At 42.1% G+C, this 24497-nt stretch overlaps 1 protein-coding gene across 1 annotated transcript in view; it reads right to left on the bottom strand.

The window, feature by feature from the left end:
* LOC138758571 (protein Niban 1-like) overlaps positions 1-24497 on the bottom strand; it is a 105242-nt gene that overhangs the window by 2098 nt on the left and 78647 nt on the right. Inside the window, exon 12 of the mRNA XM_069927695.1 lies at positions 5127-5238. Within this exon, the coding sequence (XP_069783796.1) occupies positions 5127-5238 (112 nt within the window). The remainder of the gene's footprint in view (positions 1-5126; positions 5239-24497) is intronic.

Below are 24497 nucleotides of genomic sequence, written 5' to 3'. Positions count from 1 at the left end.
TTAGGCTTCCTCAAATAACCCTTTACAGCTAGATATGGTGGGATCTACTTCATTCTCTCACAGCTGGTGGAACTTAGTCACACAGCTGTGCAGGGCTACAGAGACTGAAACTGGGGGAAGTGGAGGGGGGTGGAGATGGGCAGGGACGTAGATGGGGTTACAGAGATGGAAAACCTCACTGCACTAAGATTCTGTCATCACATCTTCTGCAATTCCACTTTCCAAACTTTTTTTTTCTCTCTCTCATTTCCTCTCCCTTCCTATCTCCATCTCACGCAGAGAGCAAAAGGCTCACTTTACAATGATGTGATAAATGTTGAATGAAATCTTCTTGTCGGCTTCTTAGTCAAACACGCACGCCCCCCCATACGTGCGCGCGCACACGCGCATACACAGCACCCACACCACGTGCACCCACCCACACATTGATGCACATGCACGCACATAGACACACATACACACCCATGCATACCCATACCATGTGCACTCACCCACACACAGACACACACACTCCCTGTCACGGAGATAGCCTCTGTGACAGGAGGGAAATGTGTGGAAGGGGTCAGGTCTATCTGCAGTCAGCATGAGGAAGGGATCATGAGAGGAATCTGCAGCAGAAAGTGAGCTGGTAAAAGAAGTCTGAGGGTTATCCTGATGCAGGGACTCGGCCCGAAACATTGTTCATCCCTTCCATTCCATGGTGCTAAATTCTTGCAGCAAGTTTATATTTTTGATGCTAACAAGGAGATGTCGGGGTGGGGGGCATTCTGCTGGTAGCAGCGTTCCTCACAATGCTGATCTGAATCATAGAAAATATAATAACCTGATTCAATTTGTCAAGGTGAAGCCTTACAAGCTCAGATTTTAATTTACAGCGAACAGGCCCTTCCAGCCCAGGTGCCCCCACCGCCCAAATACACCTGTGACCATGTCTCACACTTCCTCACACCTAGTCCCCTGCACGAATTCTATTCCCCTCTCACAATTTCTCTGTCTCTGCTGTGTCTGTTTCCAAGACGAGGTCTTCCAGTCCAGATCATCTGAAATTCCTGCCTTCTTCCACCATCATCAACTCAGCCCTCATCCACATCTCCCCCATTTCCCACTACTCTACCCTGGCCCCCTCTGCCCCCACACATAGCAAACACAGGATTCCCCTTGTCCTTACATACCACCCCACCAGCCTCTGCATCCAACACATTATCCCATCAGGTGCTCCCTTTGTGGCCTTCTCTACATCAGAGAGACTGGGAGGTCGGATCGCTGAGCACTTTTGCTCCGTCTGCATCAGTGACAGGAATCTCTCAGTGGGCAACAATTTCAGTTCTGCATCCCACTCCCATGCCTGGCCATGGCCTCATGTACTATCCCATCAAGACCACTCCAGGTAGAGTGGTTTCCCCCTGCAGTAGGCTGGTAGGAGTGTGGCCAGTGTAGTGGTTGTACAGTTGAACTAATTTTTCTGCCTAGTTCCATCAATCTGCAGCCAGGTCAGAGCCCTCCATACTTCTTCCATCCATGTACCTATACAAATTTCTTTTACATTCACCTCCATGGAGAAGTTCCTCACCATCGAGATGCTGAGCAGGTACCGGGCATAGAGTATGTTCCTCGGGGGCCGGTACATGCCTTCCAGGATGGCCATTGCTAGTTCGAAATCCGTGCAGTCTCTGATAGCTTGGAAAGCGCGAGGGTCCAGCTTGGCGCATAGTACCATGAGTTTCTTCTGGTTCATGCTGATGACCTCAGCCTGTGTGTGGATGATGACCTCATTCACATGCTTCCAGTTCTCGAAGTATGCTGGAGCTTACGGGTGTTGAGGGTCGATATCCAGCCTCTTGATGGCGAGGAACTTCTCCATGGTCCTTTTAATTTTAAGCTAATTAAATTGTGAGTGCTGCTGTGTGTATAATTCTGACGCAAAGTCCACAGACTGCTCAACAGGCTCTAATTAGCTTAAACGTACATCAATCTCAATAACTTTGCTGGCTCCTCATGTCTGACTGTCCCCAAAGGGGCTGGATTGAGTCTTTATATGGGCTGGTGATTGACAGTCAGGAGGTGGGGCCAGCCTCCCAGGTTGTCTACATGCAGATAGAGTAGTTGCCTCCTGCAGTAGGCTGGTAGGAGTGCGGCCAGTGTAATCACCACATCAACATGGACCAGATTGGCCAAAGATCTTGTTTCTGTGCTGTCGTGTTCCATTGCCCTCTTTGTCTTGTTCCCCATCTCTACCCCTGTCTCAAGAATGAGAGCTCAAAAAGCTCCTACATTACAGTTGAGTGACAGATGTGCAGTGGTAGCTTGTTGTCTGCTTCTCCCACACATGCCTGGATGGTGAGAGGCGATGTCACATTTCATTAAAATCTCTTGGACAGCACGTCCTGTCATGTCAGCCAGTCCTGCGTCACTGCCTTTGGTGTGACCTCTTCACCCCGACACAATTAACAGCTAGTTTCAAATATGTTCACAACTTGATATTTGTGGAAGACAAAAACTAAGCGCAACCGACTGCTCACTGCTGGGAGGCAATCTAGGGGTAAATATTTTACTTCTAGAGCCCAGGTTCAATCCTGACCTCTGGTGTTTTCTGCACATTCACAGGGGTCCTTCTGGGAATAGGGGTGACCTGGTTTCCTCCTACGTCTTTAGGTTGGTAGGTTAATTAGACCCGTGAGTGGTAGAATCTAGGGGTGGGTAGTGTCGATGAGAATGTGGGATGGGTAGAGTAGGATTAGAGTGATTTGGGCCAAATGCAGGCAGGTGGGTCTAGTGCAGGGGAGACTGGTTGGCCGAAGGGCCAGTTTCCACATGTGTGACTCAAGTAAAAAGTGGGGGAAAAGCTTCTTGGGTGCACATGACAACAAACAATTATCTGGTTGTTAATCAGTGGCGAACGGGGTGCCACAGGGGTCGATGCTGGGCCTGCAACTGCTCACAATGTAGAATCACACAGTGTGGAAACAGCCCAACCTGCCCATGCCGACCAAAATATTTCACCCACACCAAGCTTTTCTTAAACAGTGCAGTAGTCCCTGACTCAACCACCTCCTCTGACAACCCATTTCACCATTGAAATAAAGCCAATTATTTTTCTTTCCAAAGTAGATGACTTCACATTTACCAATGTTGTACACCAGCTGCCAAACTCATTTAACCAATCTCTCTCCCTCGTTCTCTCTCTCTCTGTGTTTCTGCTCTGTGTCATCAGTTAACTTTGATAAGCTATGCTTTTTAAAAAAAAAATTAAATGTATATCACGGAATCAAGCCCTTCTGGCCCACCACCCCCTGCTGGCCAATTAACCTACAACCCCCAGTACATTTTGAAGGGTAGGAGGAAACCAGAGCACCCACCACTCTCGGTGTAAAAAAAAGTTACTCCTCTAGATCCTGTTGAATCTCCCACACCTTAAATCCATGTCGTCTGGTCACTGAGTCCCCAACTCTGGGCAAAAGTCTCTGTATATTCACCCGATTTATTCCTCTCATAATTTTATCTACGTAAACCATTTTGAGTAGAGGACCTAGCATGGGGCGACATGGTTAGCCAGCGTCTAGTGCAACACTGTTACAGCACCAGCGGTCTGGGTTCGAATCCTGTGTTGTCTGTAAGGAGTTTGTACATTCACCCTCTATCTGCATGGGTTTCCTCTGGGAGCTCTGGTTTCCTCCCACCCTTCAAAACGTACCGGGGGTTGTAGGTTAATTGACCAGCAGGGTTTCGTGGGCCAGAAGGTCTTGATTCCATGTTGTACATTTAATTTTTTTTTAAAAAAAGCATAGCTTATCAAAGTTAGCTGATGACACAGAGCAGAAAAGCAAATCATGCAAAGGACAGAGAGAGAGAGAGAAAGAGAGAGAAAGAGAGAGGGAGAGAGAAAGAGAGGGAGAGAGATTGGTTAAATGGGTCTGGCAGCTGGTGTATGATATTGGTAAATGTGAAGTCATCTGCTTTGGAAAGAAAAATAATTGGCTTTATTTCAATGGTGAAAAAACTGTGGCAAGCTGTTGCACATGGATAAAGACCAATGGAACGAGGTGGAAAAATGGTTCAGCATGGACCAGATGGGCTGTTTCTAAGCTGTAATGGTTCATTCCAGGCTGCAGGAGTATATGCTGAGAGACACACTGAGGCTTGGCAGAGCCAATGCAGGAGGGATGTGGGGAAGCACCACCAGACATTGAAGGATTGAGACCATTGTTGGGGGGTGGGGGAGAGGGTGGAGAGCAGCTCCAACAACAGAAGGGGGAGTAACCCCAGGCTGTGTCATTAGTGGCAATGGTGCTATGTAATGCAACTATTGGTTAACAATACAATATACAGGATGAAATATAATTATTTACAAAGTTATACATAAATAAAAAATCAATATAACACTAAGAATGTGAAAAGAGTTTTGCTTTGTGTATAATTATTTTTATTGTGAATTAAGTTTATTTAAGGGAGAAAAAACTGTGCAGAGATTGAATCAGATGCATTTCCTAACTCATGTACTAATCTTTTCCCAATCTCTGATTTTATTTGCTTCTCTGACTTTTCCTTCTACATCCCCACTCCTGCATTGAAGTGATTCACATGCACGATGCCTCCTTCTGAAAATATTTATGTGCTAATTTGTTGTATATTGCAAAAGTAGCACATGTTGGGTCCTCACCGTTCTTGTCTGTCCTCTGTCCCAAACCACAAAACCATGGACACAGAAACATCTGTGCTGAGCAATGATTCTGTCCAATCCCACTGACCTGCACTGGGGCCATAGCCCTCCCTCCATACCCCTCCTGTTCATGTACCTTTCCAAATGTTTTCTTAAATGTCAACTTCAAACCTGCATTCACCACTTCAGCTGGCAGCTTATTCCACACCCTCACCACTCTCTGCGTGGCTTCCCCTTTAAACATTTCCCAGCTCCTCTAGTTTTTGTATCACCCAACCTCTGAAGAAAAAACTTGCTTGCATTTACCCTCACCATTTTGTATACCTCTATCAAATCTCCCCTCATTCTCCGACACTCCAGGAAAAGCCTTAACCTGTTTAACCTTTCCCTGTAACTCACTTCCTCAAGTCCTGGCAGCAGCCTTGTAAAACCTCTCTGCACTCTCTCCATCTGATTGACCCCAACATACCTTTGTTAATTTCCTCTGTCACAATATGCAGGACAAGTTCCTTGAAGATGCTTTCGATCTGTATCAGCCCATCGTCATCCACCGACATGAACGCTTCGTACACAGGCAATTCCTGGAAGATAATTTGCACACTTCCATTAGTCTGCTCTCTCCACCCATGAAACTGCTTTCATTACTATGCAGTCTGACTGTAGGTGCTTTCAGGTGGCCAGAATACCCGAACATAAAGCCACCTAAAATACCCGAATGCGGCTGTCGCGAGGCCACCTGAAAGTGGAGAACCCGGCCCCGAGGAGCACTTACCTAACCCTCCTCGGGGAGTATATTCTCTGGCTCGGGGCACTCCTCCTAGACTCCTCCTCAGGTGCCTAGCAGCGGGCGGGCTGTTGACAGTCAGCTGGTGACCCACTGACAGCTACTCTCCCCGCTGCCTGACAACCCCCCCCCCCCGGTGCGGGTCTACGGGGCTGGAGCGGGCAGTGCAGGACTTCGGGCCCCTGACGTCCCACGCCGGCCCCAATGTGGTGTCGATTTATAGAGGATGAGGAAGGCTTGCATTCTGGAGAGAGTTCTACACAAGCATATGTCAACCTTTGCGTCCTTCAATCTGAAAAACTGAAACCTGCAGAAATTCTGTCATAAGTTATCATTGATCAAGAGGAAAGGATACATCAATAGGGAGCAATGTGTGGAGATATTATCCTCGTGTAAACAAACCAACAACTGTTTTATGGATGACAATTAAAGTTTATTTCTTTTCCATTATTTTCATAGAGTGCTGCTACAAGATGCTCCATAAACAAGCCATGACTACAGCCACAGTCCACAGGACTCTCCTTCAGCCGGCACGTTCAGGTGACAGAAAGGAGTCTTCTCTGTGGCCACCTGAATGTCCCAGCTGCACTCCCCCAGCCGGGTCTGCCGGCGCATTATCTGCATCCGGGCACCTGAAGGATGGAGGAAGGCCCATCCTACACCCCCTGGTGTGCTGATGGAGGCAGATAGATCAGCTGGTTGAGTGGAGACTCAACAACCTTGCACATAACATTAGTAAAACTAAGGAATTGATTGTGGACTTCAAGGAGGGAGGAGGGGTGGAATGAGGAGAACATGATTCAGTCTTCGTCGAGGAGTTAGTTGTAGGAAGGGTTAAGAACTTCACATTTCTGGGTGTCAATATATCTGAGGAACTCTCCTGGAGGCTCCTTGTCAATGCAATCATGAAGAAGGCTCGCCAGTGGCTATAGTTCATGAGGACTTTGAGGAGATTTGGTCTGTCACTAAAGACTTACAAATTTCTACAGGTGAATCATGGAGAGCATTGCATCACTGTCTGATATGGAGGCGTCAATGCACAGGACAAGAAAAGAATACAGGCAGTTGTTAATTCGACCTGCAGCATCATGGGCATCAGTCTTCACTCTATCAAGGACATCGACAAGAGGCAGTGTCAAGAAAGCAGCCCCTATCCTCAAAGACCCTCACCACCCTCTTCACACGGCTACCATTAGGAAGGAGGTACAGGATCAAACACAAGATGCAGCCATCAAATACCTCTTCCCCTCCACTGTCAGATTTCTGAACGGACAAGGAACCATAGACACTGCCTCGCTTTCTCTTCTTTTGCACTAATTTATTTAAAAAATGTAATTTATAGCAATATTTTCACCTGTAATGCTGCCGCAAAACAATGAATTCTGAATTTCTGATTCTGAGAAGTGCCTATCCTGTACCCCCCTGCTGTTGCACCCCTTGGTTACCAGCTATCAGACTCTTGAACCTTCCCTTGTTACACTGATCAGGGACTGATCTAACACCACAAAATGATTGGCTGCTCCAGTGCAAGTCATTTTATTTGCTCGAGGATTATTGTATATTTATTACACTGGACAACAACAGTTTTGCATCCTAAACATTTTTGGGTGTATTTTATTTATTCTGGGCTGCTGATCACAAAAATCACCTTAAAATCGTCTTATCTCTTTTGAGATAGAACCTATTTTTGTGATTTCCTGTCATATTTTAAGTCAACTTCAAGCAGACAAAACCATGAAGTGCATCATGTCATTGAAACTTAATTTTCTGCATTCGCACTTGGATGTCTTCCCTGCTGATCTTGGTGCAGTCAGTGACAAACACGGTGAAAGGTTTCACCAGGACATCGCAACCGTGGAAAACTGGAATCCATGAATGCTGGCCGACTATTGTTAGACACTGACATGAGAGGCATCAGATGCTGAGTACAATTGAAAATCAGCGGCAAAACATTTTTAGGTCAGTTGAACTAACACAATGTATCAGCGTCATTACATGATTAAAACATGCTAAATTTAATAAAAGTTAATGTTTCTCCAACTTCCTACAGGATACAGCAAATCTGAAATTATTTTGGCTTTCAGCTTGAAGTTGTCTGTCATAATCCCCAATTTATTTTCAGGACAAAAACCTTTTTAAAAAATGTTGTCCAGTGTAATTAGATTTGATCTGATGTACTTATTGTCTCTCTTAATTCAATTATTTGACAGTCATAGTTTTTCATCACAAGTACTTGTTTGACTGCATCAAGTGAGAAAATTTTGGTACAATGTGTGATAGTACAGACCTATCACCAATGTATATAGTTACAGTATCTAGAGTATGAAATGACTGTGCTTACAGCGATTGGCTGAGAGCTTAGCCACGCCTACTGTCTGGGCCTTAAAGGGTTGTGTCCCTAGCCAGGTCGGATCATTCCGGACTGGTCGGCCACCTGTGAAGGCCTCCTGTCTTTTGCTAATAAAAGCCTTGGTTTCGATCAATAAGTCTTTGGTTCTTTCGACGAGCTCTACAATTTTATTAGCAAAAGACAGGATGAGACCACTTACACCGCAGCCATAAAGGTACTGAAAGAACTGTACGATCAACCAATGAACAGAGTTCATGCACGGTTCGTGCTTGCGTCGAGGAAGCAACAGCCCGGCGAGTCCAGCAGGGCATATTTACAAGTAGTAAAGGCGTTGGGCAAGGACTGTAACTGTGTGGACAAAACCACTGCCGAGATCACAAACGATCTCGTCCGGGATGCCTATGTGGCCGGGCTCCGATCGAACGAAGTGAGACTGCGCTTGCTCGAACAAGGGGTAGAAAAACTAGAGGACGTGGCCCGGATTGCAATCACAATGGAGGATGCAGCCTTAAAGTCAAACGAGTTCTCTAGGGACTGAACCCCACGTTCTGATGTGAGTAGAGTGCCCTTCTACCCTACCACCCCCCGATATACAGACGGCCTGTCGGCTGCTGCTACACTGCCCCCTGTGAACCCAAAATGTTATTTCTGCGGGAGGGACAAGCACAGCAGGTCCCAGTGCCCAGCAAGAAAAGCCAGGTGCCAGAAGTGCCTTAAAAACGGCCACTTGAGGCGGAGTCACGTGATGGAGTAGTAGATGGTAGGGGAATTCTAGCCCTTTCCAGAACAGTAAAAAAAAGTAGAGAAAAAACAAAGTCACAAACACAGAAACCATAACAAATTGAAAGTGAAAGTGTGGAGAAAATGGCAGCAAAGAAAGAAAAACCAAAAAAACAAGAAGAAAAGAAGAAGGAAGGACGTCAGAAGAGGAAGGTGAAGGCCTTACCGGTACGAGGAAGCCCGCCGTGGAGAGAGAAGCCCGCTCTCTGAGGTCAGTGGAAACCCCGAACTCAGGACTACAAAGATGGCTCATGGACCCAAACAAAAGTGCGCAACTGCGCATGCACGAGTCTTCGCGCATGCGCGAAGCACAAGACAAAAACAACACCGACAGGAGGGGGGACCTGCTGAGGAGTAAATCTCCACAGCTGAAACAGTCAAGTATAACACAACAGCAAGACTCTCAACAGGAAAACATAGAAAATAACGAGAACAAGAAGGAAGAGAATAAAAATAGGAAATCCAAGAAACAACAGATGACCAACCGAGATGAAGAAGACCAACACCAAGACACTTTTAATAAAAATAAGATGAACAAAAATACCCAACAAAATAAAATAAACAACCCAACAAGAAAACCAGAAGAGACAGAGGTAAAGGACACAGATCCTGGAGTGGACTCAGAAGAAGAGGAGGAAGAACACAGAGAAATGGAAGATGAAGGGAAGGGCAAGTAATGGATATATTTTTTTTTAAAGAATATATGGAAACAGTAAAAGAATGGCAGTCACAAGAATTCAGTGAAATAAAAAGAAGAATAAAAAGTACAGAAGAAAAAGTGAATAGATTAGAGATCATGACAGATATAGGAAAAAAATAGACAAGGTGGAAGAACGAGAAACAGCCATAGAAATGGAGGTAGATGACTTAAAAAAGAAATTAGAAGAATCTGATAAAAAAAGTTAAAGAGACACTGGAGCTGTTAGCTCAGAAGATAGATATAATGGAAAATTATAATAGAAGAAACAATATAAAGATAGTGGGCCTTAAGGAAGATGAAGAAGGCAAAAATATGAAAGAATTTAAAAAAGAATGGATCCCCAGGGTCCTAGGAAGACCAGAATTACAGGAAGAAATGGAAATAGAAAGGGCACACAGAACATTAGCCCCTAAACCACAACCACAACAAAAACCAAGATACATTCTAGTAAAATTCCTAAGATATACAATAAGAGAAAATATATTGGAGAAGGCAATGAAAAAAATAAGAGAAGACAAAAAACCACTGGAATACAAGGGTCAAGAATTTTTTTTCTATCCAGATATAAGTTTTGAACTCCTGAAGAAGAGGAAGGGGTTCAATGCAGCAAAAACGACCTAATGGAAAAAAGGTTATAAATTTATGTTAAAATACCCAGCAGTACTTAAAATAGTTATCCCGGGGCAGCAAAGCAAACTATTCTCGGATCCGGAAAAAGTACGAAAATTTGCAGAACAACTACAAAACAGACAGAGAGATGAAGAGATGTAACAAGAACAAAAATGACAACAAACTATATATATATATGGAAAGAAAGAGAAGAAAGGAAGTAAGGAGGGAATTAAGAGAGTAACCTTTGTTATATATGAAGATTAAAATCTTTTCTGGGGGGGCTGGGTGGGGAAGAATAACAGTCACTACGAAATCAGTTGACGCTTGCGAGTGGATTCGCAAATCCAAATGGAGAGGGGAGATGTGGTTGCCCGACAAGGGACAAAGGGCAACTCAGAAAGGGGAGGGACTATTGGGGTTAAAGGAATTTTAGATATGAGAATAGTGGAAATATTTTATGTTTTAGAAATGTTGTCTTATAATGTGTTCAAAAAAAAAAACAGAAATGTATAAGAAGGGAAGGTGGTGATGAGGAAATGGAAAGGAAAGATAAACAAAGTATGAAATGACTATGTTGACCTATATGACTTTAAATATTAATGGAATACATAACCAAATCAAAAGGAAGAAACTGTTAAATTTACTGAAAAAAGAAAAAATTGATATAGCATTCGTACAAGAAACACATCTAACTGAAGTGGAACACAAGAAATTAAAGAGAGATTGGATAGGACATGTAACAGCAGCATCATATAATTCAAAAGCCAGAGGAGTAGCTATATTAATCAGTAAAAATGTACCAATCAAAATAGAAGAGGAAATAATAGATCCAGCAGGGAGATATGTAATGATAAAATGTCAGATATATTCAGAATTTTGGAATTTACTCAATGTATACTTACCTAATGAAGAAGATCAAAAATTTATGCAAGATATCTTTTTGAAGATAGCAGATACGCAAGGGAACATACTAATAGGAGGGGATTTTAACCATAATTTGGACTCAAACATGGATAAAACTGGAAAAAAAACTAACAGAAAGAACAAAGTAACCAAATTTATGATTAAATCGATGCAAGAAATGCAACTTTTGGATATATGGAGGAAACAACACCCAAAGGAAAAGGAATATTCATATTATTCGGGTAGACCAAAACATACTCAAGGATAGACCTATTCCTGTTATCAGCCCACATTCAAGGGAGAGTTAGGAAAACGGAATATAAAGCTAGACTATTATCGGATCACTCACCCCTGTTATTGGCAATAGAGCTAGAGGACATCCCACCAAGAATGTATAGATGGAGATTAAACTCCATGCTACTTAAAAGACAGGATTTTAGAGAATTAATTGAATGACAAATTAAAATGTACTTTGAAATAAAGACGGAATCAGTGAAAGATAAGTTTATACTATGGGACGCAATGAAAGCGTTCATCAGAGGGCAAATAATAAGTTATGTAACTAAGATGAAGAAGGACTACAATGGGGAAACAGAACAGTTGGAAAGGGAAATAACAAATGCAGAAAAAGAATTAGCAATGAAGGAAGATACAACTAAAAGAAGAGAATTGGCAGACAAAAAAATAAAATATGAATGACTACAAACATATAAGGTGAAGAAGAACATAATGAAGACAAAACAGAAATATTATGAGCTAGGAGAAAAAACACACAAAATTCTAACGTGGCAGCTTAAGACAGAACAAACTAAAAGAATGGTATTGGCATTAAGGAAAAAGGACAAACAAATTACATATAATCCAACGGAGATCAATGAAAACTTCAGAGAATTCTACGAACAACTATATCAAACTGAAAACGAAGGGAAAAAAGACAAAATAGATGAATTTCTAACTAAAATTGAACTAACGTAATTACAAACAGAGGAGCAAAATAAATTAATTAAACCATTTGAAATAGAAGAATTACAGGAGACATTAAAAAAAACTACCGAACAATAAAACACAAGGAGAGGATGGATTCCCAATAGAATTCTATAAAACATTTAAAGACTTATTAATTCCTCCCCTCTTGGAAGTAATCAACCAGATTGATAAAACACAAAACATACCAGATTCATGCAAAGCAGCAATAATTACAGTAATACCAAAGACAGGAAAAGATCCACTAGCACCAGCATCATATAGACCAATATCTCTACTTAACACAGATTATAAGATAATAGCTAAACTATTAGCAAACAGATTGGCTGACGATGTACCAAAAATAGTAAATCTAGACCAAACTGGATTTATTAAAAAAAGACGAACAACGGACAATATCTGTAAATTTATTAACTTAATTCATGCAGTAGAAGGAAATAAAACTCCAACAGTAGCGGTTGCTTTAGACGCAGAGAAGGCCTTTGACAGAGTAGAATGGAATTATTTATTCAAAGTACTACAAAAATTCAGCCTACCAGAGAAATATATTAATTGGATTAAAGCATTATATAAGGGGCCATTGGCGAAAGTGACAGTAAATGGATATATATCAAAACAATTTAACAAGCAGATCAACAAGGCAGGGATGTCCACTATCTCCCTCACTGTTCGCATTAGCTATAGAACCACTAGCAGAACTGATAAGAACAGAAAATAAAATAAGAGGGATAAAAATAAAAGAGAAGGAATATAAAATGAGTCTATTTGCAAATGACGTAGTATACTTAACAGAACCAGAAATATCAATAAAAGAATTACATAGGAAATTGAAGGAATATGGAGAAGTATCGGGGTACAAGATCAACGCAAATAAAAGTGAAGCAATGCCAATGAATAATGTGGATTTCACAAAGTTTAAGAAAGAATCACCATTTAGATGGCAAACACAAGCAATGCAATACCTAGGTATACAACTAGATAAAAATCTCGGCCATCTATAGAAACTAAATTATCATCCATTAATGAAAAAATTACAAGACGACTTAGAGCATTGGAAAGACTTGCCACTAACACTGATAGGAAGGATAAACTGTATTAAAATGAACATTTTCCCAAGGATACAATACCTATTTCAGTCATTACCAATTCACCTAACAGAGAAATTCTTCAAGGAGCTAAAGAAAATAATAAGAAAATTCTTATGGAAAGGGGGGAAACCGAGGATAGCACTAGATAAATTAACAGAATGGTACAAACAAGGAGGCTTACAACTACCAAACTTTAAGAATTATTATAGAACCGCACAATTAAGATACCTATCAGATTTTTATCAAACAAGGGAAAAACCAGATCGGACCAGATTAGAACTAGATAAAATAGGGGAGAAAATACCTGAACATATACTATATAAATGTGATGAAAAATTGGTGCAACGTAGGAATTCACTGGTATTGCATCATCTGCTCAACATTTGCAAGAAGATTCACGTAGAAAGGAATAAAACAAATTACCAACTACCAAAACTATTATTGACGCAAAATCAACTAATCCCTTTCACAATAGATAACCTTTCCTTCAGAGAATGGGAGAGAAAAGGGATCAAAAGAATAGAAAATTGTTTTTTGGGAAATAAATTATTATCCTTTGAATAAATTAAGGATAAATATAATATAACTCACGATACAATGTTTGCATACCACCAACTGAAAACCTACTTGAAGGACAAATTGGGAAACAGTCTGAGGTTACCAGAAGGAATCAATTTTGAATATGTGATTACAGACACAATGATAATTTAAAAAATTATAACAAACATGTACATCAAACTGCAAGAAAAGGAGAACGAGGAAACAAATGGTAAACCTAAACAAAAATGGGAACAAGATCTAAACATAAAGATAAAGAATGAAAGCTACTCTCCGGAACTATGAGAAATACAATAAACACGAGGTTACGCATGATACAGTATAACTGGATACACAGGTTATACAACACACCTCAAAAGTTAAATAAATGGGACCCAACAGTATCAGATGTTTTCGCTGTAAAAAGGAAATGGGAACAACAATTCATGCAATTTGGACATGTGAGAAAGTGAAAAAATTTTGGGAAAATCTAAACCAGATATTAAATAAAATCACAAAAACAATATACCAAAAAACCCAGAGATCTTCCTCCTAAGTAATATAATAAATAAAGAATTTGGACGCGATTTGGATGGAGCACAAAGAAGATATGTTATGATAGCCCTAGCTGTAGCAAAAGAATGTATTACATCAACCTGGAAATTAGAAGACAACTTGAGAATACAACAATGGTACATTAAAAACAATGGTACATTAAAATACATTAAAAATGTATTCCATTAGAAAAAATAACATATAATTTAAGAAATAACATTACAATATTCGAACAAATATGGGAGCCATACATGAAATACAATAGAGAAATCCTACCATGGACTTCCACCACCTAAAATGACAGAAGGAGAAGACAATGAAAAGAACTGACTCAGTAAAGTTTCTTGTTTATTTTTATTAAGTGACAACATTTTTTAACGGGTTTAATTTATCTTATAGATTGAACTTCAAATAAATGGGGAAGTGGGTGAGGGAGGGAGGGAAGGGAAGGAGGAAAAAGGGGGAGAAAATGACACTGTATATATTCAAGAGAAAATGTCTGTATGTATCTTGGTCAATATGGTTTATAGTGTGAAAAATTAAAAAAAAAGACCACTTTGCTGCAATCTGTAGGTCTAAAATGGCCGCCGGCAAACACAGTGCCTCGTGTGAAGCCCAACCGCCACTATTCCATTCAAACTCTTCTTCCCCAGAGCTCTCGTCCAATGAGAGTGAGGGCTCCCCTGCACGGCAATGCCTGACGTCACGGAGACGCCAAACCCGGAAGAGGCAGCCCACCCTCGCAACCATGATGTTGGCCCGCCTCTCACCTCCGTGCGGAACACTCGACCCGGCCTCGGTCCTGACTGTTGAGCCCACTATTGCACGGCCACAACCAGCCCCGGGGCCAACGCTACCACTGCTGCTGCCGCTGCCACCACCACAGCCACCCCCGGAGACGATGCTACCGCTGCCTGCTCCCCTGCTACCGCTGCCCACACCGCTGCCGGTGTGGCCACCGCGACCGACTAGGGACCCGCCGCGGCCAACCAGGTACTCGCCCTAGTGTCCATCACTGACGACCGCTGGGGACCAACCGCCGTGACCAACAATCTACCCACCGCCAACCGCGAGCAACAACCCCCACTACTTACCGTTCATCCGCCGACACCGCTACAACAGCACCTCCGGGAGTACCTCCAACCTGTTCCTGCAGTGCTGACTGCGTCTATGATGCCATCCCGTTGCGTGACGTCAACACGCGGAACTCCCCTGTCAACAGGATCAGTGGCTGCTTCTATAACACTAAATCAGCAATGCTCTCATCCCCTCACTAAAGCAATGGATCTGATTAAAGTGCATGGACATGACACCAATTGCTTATTTGATTCTGGGTCAACTGACAGTTTTATCCGGCCAGATCTGGCCCTCCGTTGGGGACTTGACATTATCCCCACTACCCAGAGGATCTCATTAGCGACTAGGTCGCACTCGACTGGAATAAAGGGGTATTGCATCACCATGCTGGAAGTACAGGGCGTAACGGTCACCCACTTCAAATTATTCATCCTTCCCCAATTGTGCACCCCAGTGTTGCTGGGATTAGCCTTTCAGTGCCAGTTTCAAACGGTGTCCCTACACTTTGGGGGGCCCCATGCCCCCCTCTCGGTCTGCCATCGCCCCACCCCTGAAGCACCCGAGCAACCTGCCCCCGTGCCCCGGGGCCACTCCTGCGGCCTTTCCACACTCCAGATTGCCCCGCCAGCACTCTTCGCAAACCTCACCCCTGGCTGGAAGCCTGTGGCCACCAAAAGATGGCAATATAGTTACGAAAACAGGCAATTCATTAGGAGTGAGGTGCGTAAGATTGCTGGATGAGGGCATCATCAAACCCAGTTCAAGTCCCTGGAGAGCCCAGGTGGTGGTTGTCAAGAACGGGGAAAAGCTACGGATGGTGGTCGACTATAGCCAGACCATTAACTGCTTCACGCTCCTGGATGCGTACCCCCTGCCACGCATCACGGATGTGGTGAACCAGATCACCCAATACCACATATTCTCCACCATTGACCCTACATTCAGCCTACCATCAGCTCTCGACCTGCTGTGAAGACCGACCATTTACGGCCTTCGAAGCGAATGGGCGGCTGTATCAATTTCTCAGGGTACCATTCGGGGTCACAAATGGTGTCACGGTCTTCCAGCGGGAAATGGACCGGATGGTGGACCAGAACGGGCTAACCGCTACCTTCCCGTATCTGAACAATGTCACCATCTGCGGCTAAGACATGCAGGACCACGACGCCAACCTAGATAAATTTCTTCAACCTGCCAGTCGGCTGAAGCTGACCTACAATTTTGACAAATGTGTCTTCCGGACCACACGACTTGCGATTTGAGGTTGCGTGGTGGAGAATGGGGTAGTGATGCCAGATCCTGACCGCATGCGTCCCCTAATGGACTTACAACGAATTTCGTGGCGCGTTCATGACAATAAATTCTTATTCTTCTGTTAATAATTCTGAAAAACTCAGAGGGCATAGAGCCCGACATTGACAGCAATGCATTAAGGCGAGAGGCGGAGAAAGAGAAATTTGAGCAGCTCGATTGGCGTAGCGGTTAGTGCTGCGCTGTTACAGCGCCAGCGGCCATGACCTGGGTTCGAATCCCGTGCTGACTATAAAGAGTTTGTATGTTCTCCCCATGCCTGCATGAGTTTCTGCTGGGTACTCAGGTTTCCTCCAACCCTCCAGAAGCCTACCGGGGGTGAAGGTCAATTGGAAGTAATTGGGCGGCACGGGCTGAAATGCTGTATGTTTAAATGTTTAAAAAAATCAAGGAGTACTGCTTTGGTGAGATATAAATTCCTGCACCTTATGTACACAATGCTCTACTGCTAAAGGAACCCATATGGAACTCAGCATGTCCCTTTAAGGTGGAATGGCCTGGTAAACAGACAGCTGCTGAGGTCACTGACACTGCTGCCATCCCTCTGGTTTGTCAGATCGTTGAAATCTCTGGCTGCTCCACAAAATTGGGAATGCACAAAAGAGTCGCTGCTTTTACACGCTTCTGATAATTGGATACATGATATCAATGCAGCTGTGGTGCTGTTGGGGTCCAGTTGGATTCTAACATCTGTCTCCACTGTGTGTGTGTGTGTGTGTGTGTGTGTGTGTGTGTGTGTGTGTGTGTGTGTGTGTGTGTGTGTAAAGGTTCCATTATTGCCACGTATACTACATTTAGAATGTAACATACATGAAATTCTTTAACTTTGTCTACTGTAAAGCACAATTTGTTCAGCGACCCTAGTGGATGGGCTTATGCATGTATTTCTGTGTGTGTGAATATGCTCTACATGTGTGTTTCTATGTATGTGTGCACACAAACACTTTTGTATTCCTGCATGTGTTTGTTTGAGAGTGTGTATGTGTGTGTGTCTGCGCATGCTAACATGTTTATTTGTGCATCTGTATCTGCGCTTCCTGTATCTAAAATTCTGATTACTGAGTTTTTTTTTCATTTTAAATGCTTTAATTTAAATGTACACCTATAGCACGGTAACAGGTCCTTCCAGCCCATGCTGCCCAATTACATCCAATTAACCTACACCCCTGGTATGTTTTGAATGGTGGGAGCTCGGGGAAAACCCACGCAGACACGGGGAGAACGTAGAAACTCTTTATAAACAGTGCTGGTTGGAACCCCAGTAGCTGATGCTGTAACAGCGCTGCACTAACCGCTGCACTAAGTGGGCTGCCCTAAATTGTCTCATTATTGCCCATACCAAATTCCTAAATCCAGATTTGTAATGGAAATTCAAAGATAAAATTGCATTGGTGACTCTTGGGATTTGAATTTCACATTTGACATGAATAATGTAGGCTGAAGGCAAGGACACCAGGCTAAATCTTGTCCATCATTCGATGTCTGAGAAAGTAAGCAAGGTCGAGGTTTAACATTTCAGCTGAAAGGTGCACCTCTGATAATGCATCAGCCCCTCACACCTGCACTGGAAGGGTCACATGTAAAAAGGAAAATACGACCATATAGGAGCAGAAGTAGGCCATTCAGCCCATTAACTCAAAAATGCTATTCCTTCATGAGCTGATCCATTCTCCCACTCTCCTGCCTTCTCCCCATTACCTTTGATACCCTAGCTATTCAGATACCTATCAATCTCTGCTTTAAATATACCTAACAACCTGGCTTCCACAGCCACCTATGGCAGCAAATTTCAGAGGTTCACTGCTCTCTGGGTGAAGAAATTTCTCTGTTTTAAATGGCCGCCCATCAATCCTTAGGTTGTGCCCTCTTGTCCTTCACTCCCCTACCGTCAATAAGTAACAGCCTAATGTATTGGACACAATTTCAGTCTCCTGTGTGTCTCCAGAATGAGAAATCATATCATCAGGAAGTGGCAGGACAAATTAAACATATATATTCTGCCTGTCTTTAAGGAAACTGAAAAACAGGTCCAGAGTGAATGTGGAACTAAAAGATATTAGCATCAGTTAAATAAATTTGACAACTTGGTAATACTGTAAACACTTAATGACCCAAATCCCAAGGTTTTGAAAGTCTACCGATGTTGGGGTTGAGGGTCATACTCCATGGTGCTGGACAAACTCAGCAAGACACACAGCATCCACAGGAAGTAAAGGGTAACCAACGTTTTGTGCCTGGGCTCTTCGTCAGGTATAAGATTGGTAAGGGTACTGATGAGGATGATTTCTTAGAAGGTATACAGGATAATTTTCTAACCCACTATGTTGAAGAACCAACGAGGGAACAGGCCATTCTAATCTGGGTTCTGAGTAATGAGGAAGGATTAGTTAACAATCTTGTGTGAAGCCCTTTAGGCAAGAGTGACCACAATATGGTGGAATTTTACATTAGGATGGAAAGTGACAGGGTTAATTCTGTAACTCAGGTTCTGAACTTAAAGAAGGGTGACTTTGAGGGTATGAGATACGAATTGATTAAGTTAGATTGGCAAATGTTACTTAAAGGATTAACTGTAGAAAGGCAATGGCAAGCACTTAAGGATCACCTGGATGAAATACAGTGTTTGTTCATCCCGGTTTGGAAAAAGAATAACTCAAGGAGGGTAGTACATCCTTGGATAACAAGGGAAATCAGGGAGAGTATCAAGTATAAAGAGAAAGCATATAGACTAGCCAGGAAAGACAGAATACCAGAGGATTGGGAGAAATTCAGAGTTCTACAGAGGAAGACAAAGGGATTAATCAGGAAAGCAAAAGAGATTATGAGAAAGTTGGCAGGGAACATAAAAAATGACTGCAAAAGTTTTTATAGATATGTAAAGAGAAAGAGACTAGTAAAGACAAATGTGGGTCCCTTGCAGTCAGAAACAGGTGGATTGGTCATGGGGAACAAGGACATGGCAGACCAATTAAATAACTACTTTAGTTCAGTCTTCACTAGGGAAAATATGAATAATCTTCAGGAAATAATAGGGGACCATGGGGCTGATGTGACGGAAGGACTGGGGAAGTTATGAGGTTGTGTTGGATAAATTGAAGGGATTAAAGGCAGACAAGTCCCCAGGGCCAGATGGTCTGCATCCCAGAGTGCTAAAAGGAAGTAGCCCCTGAAATAGTGGATGCATTGTTGATAATTTTTCAAAACTCTTTAGATTCTGGAGTAGTTCCTAAGGACTGGAGGGTGGCTAATATAACTCCACTTTTTAAAAAGGGTGGGAAAGAGAAATCAGGGAATTATAGACCGGTTAGCTTGACATCGGTAGTGGGGAAAATGTTAGAGTCAGTTATTAAAGATGTGATTGCTGCACATCTGGAAAGTGGTGAATTCATTGGTCAGAGCCAGTATGGTTTTATGAAGGGAAAATCGTGTCTGACTAATCTTACTGAATTTTTTGAGGATGTAACTAGTAGAGTGGATAGGGGAGAACCAGTAGATGTGGTTTACCTGGATTTTCAGAAGGCTTTTGATAAGGTCCCATACAGGAAATTACTATACAAACTTAAGGCACACAGTATAGGGGATATGGTATTGAGGTGGATAGAGAATTGGTTGACAGATAGGAAGCAAAGAGTGGGAATAAATGGGTACTTTTCAGAATGGCAGTCAGTTACTAGTGGGGTACCACAAGGCTCAGTGCTAGGACCCCAGTTATTTACGATATATATTAATGTTTCAGATGAGGAAATAGAAAACAGTATTTCCAAGTTTGCAGACGACACGAAGCTGCGTGGCATTGTAAGCTGTGTAGAAGCTGTTAAGAGTGTGCAGGGTGAATTGGACAGGTTGGGTGAGTGGGCAAATACATGGCAGATGCAACATAATGTGGATAAGTGTGTGGTTGTCCACTTTGGAGTAAAGAATGGGAGGGCTGAGTACTATCTTAATGGTATCCAATTAGGAAAAGGGGAGATGCAAAGAGACCTGGGTGTCACTGTGCATCAGTCATTAAAAGTAGGCAGGCAGGTGTAACAAGCAGTAAAAAAGGCGAATGGTATGTTGGCGTTCATATCAAGAGGATTTGAGTACAGGAGCAGATGGTATTGATGCAGTTGTATAGGGCTTTGGTGAGACCACACCTGGAGTATTGTGTTCAGTTTTGGTCTCCTTATCTGAGGAAGAACATCATTGCCATGGAGAGAGTGCAGAAAAGGTTGACCAGATTGATACCAGGGATGGCAGGACTTGCATATGAAGAAAGGCTAGAACGACTGGGCTTGTACTCGCTGGAGTTTACACGATTAAGAGGAGATTTAATAGAAACGTTCAAAGTTCTTAAGGGATTTGACAGGCGAGATGCAGGAAAATTGTTCCCAATGTTGAGCAAGTCTAGAACCAAGGGTCACAGTTTAAGGATAAAGGGAGAGTCCTTTAGGACTGAGATGAGGAAGAATTTTTTCACTCAGAGGGTGGTGAATTGATGGAATTCTCTGCCGCAGGAAGTGATTGAGGCTGGTTCCATAGCTATATTTAAGAGAGAGTTAGATTTAGTACTTGTGACTAGGGGGATCAGGGGGTATGGAGAGAGAGCTGGAACAGAGTACTGAGTGGATGATCAGCCATGATCAAAATGAATGGTGGTGTAGGCTTGAAGGGCCAAATGGCCTACTCCTACACCTATTTTCTATGTTTCTATGTTTAAGAATAAAAACAGCCAGGTTCCTGAATAACAAGGTGGGGAGGTGGAGACCAGAAGAAGGGGAGGATCAAGGTTCAAGGATTCTTTTATTGTCGTGTAGCAGCCTGCAGCCCGCGCCTTGGGCCCACACAGGAAATGGCCATTGAACGCGGCGACTAGCAAAGCATCATACAGGCTGAAACACCCATTTCCATAGGCCGCCTGCAGAGCAGCGGATCACAGGGGGTCCAATCGGGCATCCAAGATAACCAATCGGAAGTTGGCCCACTCAAGCCATGCCCTGGGGGTGAGGCAGCCGAACTTACTATAAAAGGCAGAACTGCCACTGAGTAAACTCAATGATGAATACACTCCACGTGTGTGTGTGCATCTTTCTTCTCCTGCGGAGGGCTATAACCGAGAGCTATAACCTAGCTGTAGCCATAGCAACCTCGCTACAGTGGTGACCCCGACTGGTTCAAACAGTGCTTTGGACCCAAACATTGACGAGCAACCTGAGATCAATGCCGTAGCATTGAAGCTGCCCGTCTTCTGGACGTCGCAACTACGGGTGTGGTTCCAGCAAGCCGAGGCGCAGTTCACCAGTCGAGGGACTCTGCCAATGACATGTGCTTCTACCACGTGGTCAGCACCCTCGATCAAGACACCACTGCCCACATCATCTATAGATGACACTTTCCAATCTTTCGTATTTCCCAATTTCAAACCGACATCTTCACATAAACATAAGCGTCAATATTCCGAATTACTATCTTATTTCCAATAAACCGAACTTTATACTTGAAGCTGTAAGTAGCTTTAATTTGTTGACAAAAATGGATAAACATTTTGTATATCTTTGCATCAAGATTTTCATATGATGAGTAAACAAAGCTTTGGCAATATTTAAAGATATAACAATATAAAATGATAATAAGAGATGATTAAGTGGAAATAAGATGATCATAAATTATTAAGTCAAATTCAAAGAAAAGTATTTCGAGCTCACATATCTTTCACGGTTCTTCAAAGAATAAGAGCAAGCTCCCTGTACATCATATGATGTCATAGTAACTATGGTAGCACTACAAACAATTCTTACTTAAAGGGATAGTCAAAAAAAATAACTACAAATCTGGCCCATAAGTATTATAATAGACATTAATGACTAATATATAATAATTACTATTACAGATACAAAAGTAAATATGATAAGTATAAGATTGGAAATCAAAACTTTCTGCTTCTTGTAAAAGACAGATTTTAGTAATAGGTCGATTTAAGTAACCAGTCTTGGTTTTAATGTGCACTTGCTGAATGAAACCTTTCTTGTCTGGAACTGTATACACGATCTTCCCCAGCAACCAAGAATTTCTTGATGCAGAATTGTCCATAATAATTACAATGTCTCCTCATAGAAAAAATTGCATTTAGCTTTAGACCATTTTTGTCTTTCTTGCAATAATGAAAAATATTCTTTAATCCATCTTTTCCAAAATAAATCCACCATTTTTTTGTCCAGGTTTAGCATTCGCATGTTGAGAATTAACACATTTTGATATAAATATTTTCATCAATGTTGAAGCACCAAGTATTCAATATTTTTGGTGTAATTCTGACAACACGTGATTACAACCACCATGACCTGTTCTCTCATGCATATGTCAAACAATCAATTCAGAAATATGAAATTCCTTAGCTAATATTTCAATTCTTCTGGCATGATTGCTTTTTCCAATCTTCCTCCTACTCTCAATCCAGAATAGGATTTAGCTTGTAAACACGACTTGCCTTTGTAACATTCAGATCCTTCTTCAATTTTGATACCTCATTATCAAATGTTTTTTTTCTGACAAAAACGATTATTTCTAATTCAACATTCGCCAAATCATCAACTGTCAGGCAACAGCTCTTTTGAGACTTCATATTCTCTCTTTTGCTACAATATAAAAACCTAGTTTTTAATCTAAGAATCCATGCTACTGCCTTTTTCAAACTAAAACATGAAGAGTGATAGCAATAATCGGATCTTTCTCATTAAATATTTGAATAGTATTCACATTAGTGTTTTAGATTTGACCTCCAGTGAAACTTCTTTTAATTCTTCTGGATTTTGAGGCCATTCTTCTTGAGATTGAAAAAGAAATCGAGGACTGAACACACAAGTGTTGGCTTATTTCAGAAACAATTGAACTTTTGATCCTCTTGAACCCATGTTGGCTGGATTATCCATTGTTTAACATATCTCCATTGATTAACATACAAAACCTTTTCAATCTCATTAATTCTGTTAGTCATGCCTTATGGTTTTGTGACAGAGTATTTTGAGGTGGCTTGGGAGGAATTGCTAGAGCAGCTTGCACACAAACATTTTAAAACACAGAATATTTGCAGGACTTTTGCAGAATGCTTTTTGCAGGAGGTAACATAGTATCAACATACCGCTTGCCTGGAAACATGTGATTTTTGCAGGCAGACACAGAACAGTTTTGCTCTCAGAGAGGGAGGGAGGCTATCTGATCAAAGGAGAAGACTGGTGGTCAGAAAGGTGACCTGAAAGAAAGAGGATCATCTGCAGAACTCTGAAGGGGGCAAGTTTCGTCAGCAAGACTGATTGAGAAGGAATCAGTTGTGGATGTCCTGGAAAAGGAATCTCTCTCTGAAAACCAGCAAGAACCCTCCTAAGTGGTAACCATTTGCCTGTTAAACAACAAAGCCTGGTGAACTTTGTTAAGGCTAACTTCTTTGCACAGTACAAGAACTGCCTTCAACCAGTGAGATTGGACTGTGATCCAAAGAACTTTTCTAATCTTAAATATACATTAAACACACCTGCACTTAATATTAAAGGGGGGATTAAGTTGGTTAGGTAGGTTAAGTAAGTAGGATAAGTAATAAGTTAAAGTTTAATTCTGTTTTCTTGTTCAATTATAATTAAAAACGACTTTTGTTTAAGTAACCCTGTATTGTGGGGCATATCTATTGCTGCTGGGTTTTGGGGTCCTCTAGACTCTGTAACAGTTTTGTTATTAATGCATTTAAGCACTGATTTATTATCAGTCCAAAACATAGAATTTGTTAACTCCACCTGCCATTCTTTTCTTAACACAGTTTCCATTTTGCTTGCCATAGTAGTGGCAGTCAGTTCCATTTGAGGTATGGTGACTGGCTTTAATGGAGCCACTCTGGCTTTTCCCATTACAAATCCACAATGTACAAATAACTGACAAGTACAAAACCATCTTTGCTTGCATCAACAAAATGGTGTAACTGAGCAAATGTGGCAATTCTAAAGTCTGTTAGTTTAAAACATCTGTTGACTTCAAAACTTTCTTACATTTCAAGACTCTCAATCCAATTCATCCAATCTTGTGCCGTGGAATTTGGTATAGCTTCATCCCATCCAAATTTTCTTCTGCACAATTCTTGCAGAATTTTCTTGACTATTAACTCAACTTTAGGATTAATATAAGAGGAAGCTTCT

This window comes from Narcine bancroftii, chromosome 3 (genome assembly GCF_036971445.1).
Source record: "Narcine bancroftii isolate sNarBan1 chromosome 3, sNarBan1.hap1, whole genome shotgun sequence".
Lineage (NCBI taxonomy): Eukaryota > Metazoa > Chordata > Chondrichthyes > Torpediniformes > Narcinidae > Narcine > Narcine bancroftii.
The sequence above is the reverse complement of the archived record's forward strand: the minus strand, read 5'-3'. Positions and strand labels throughout refer to the sequence as shown.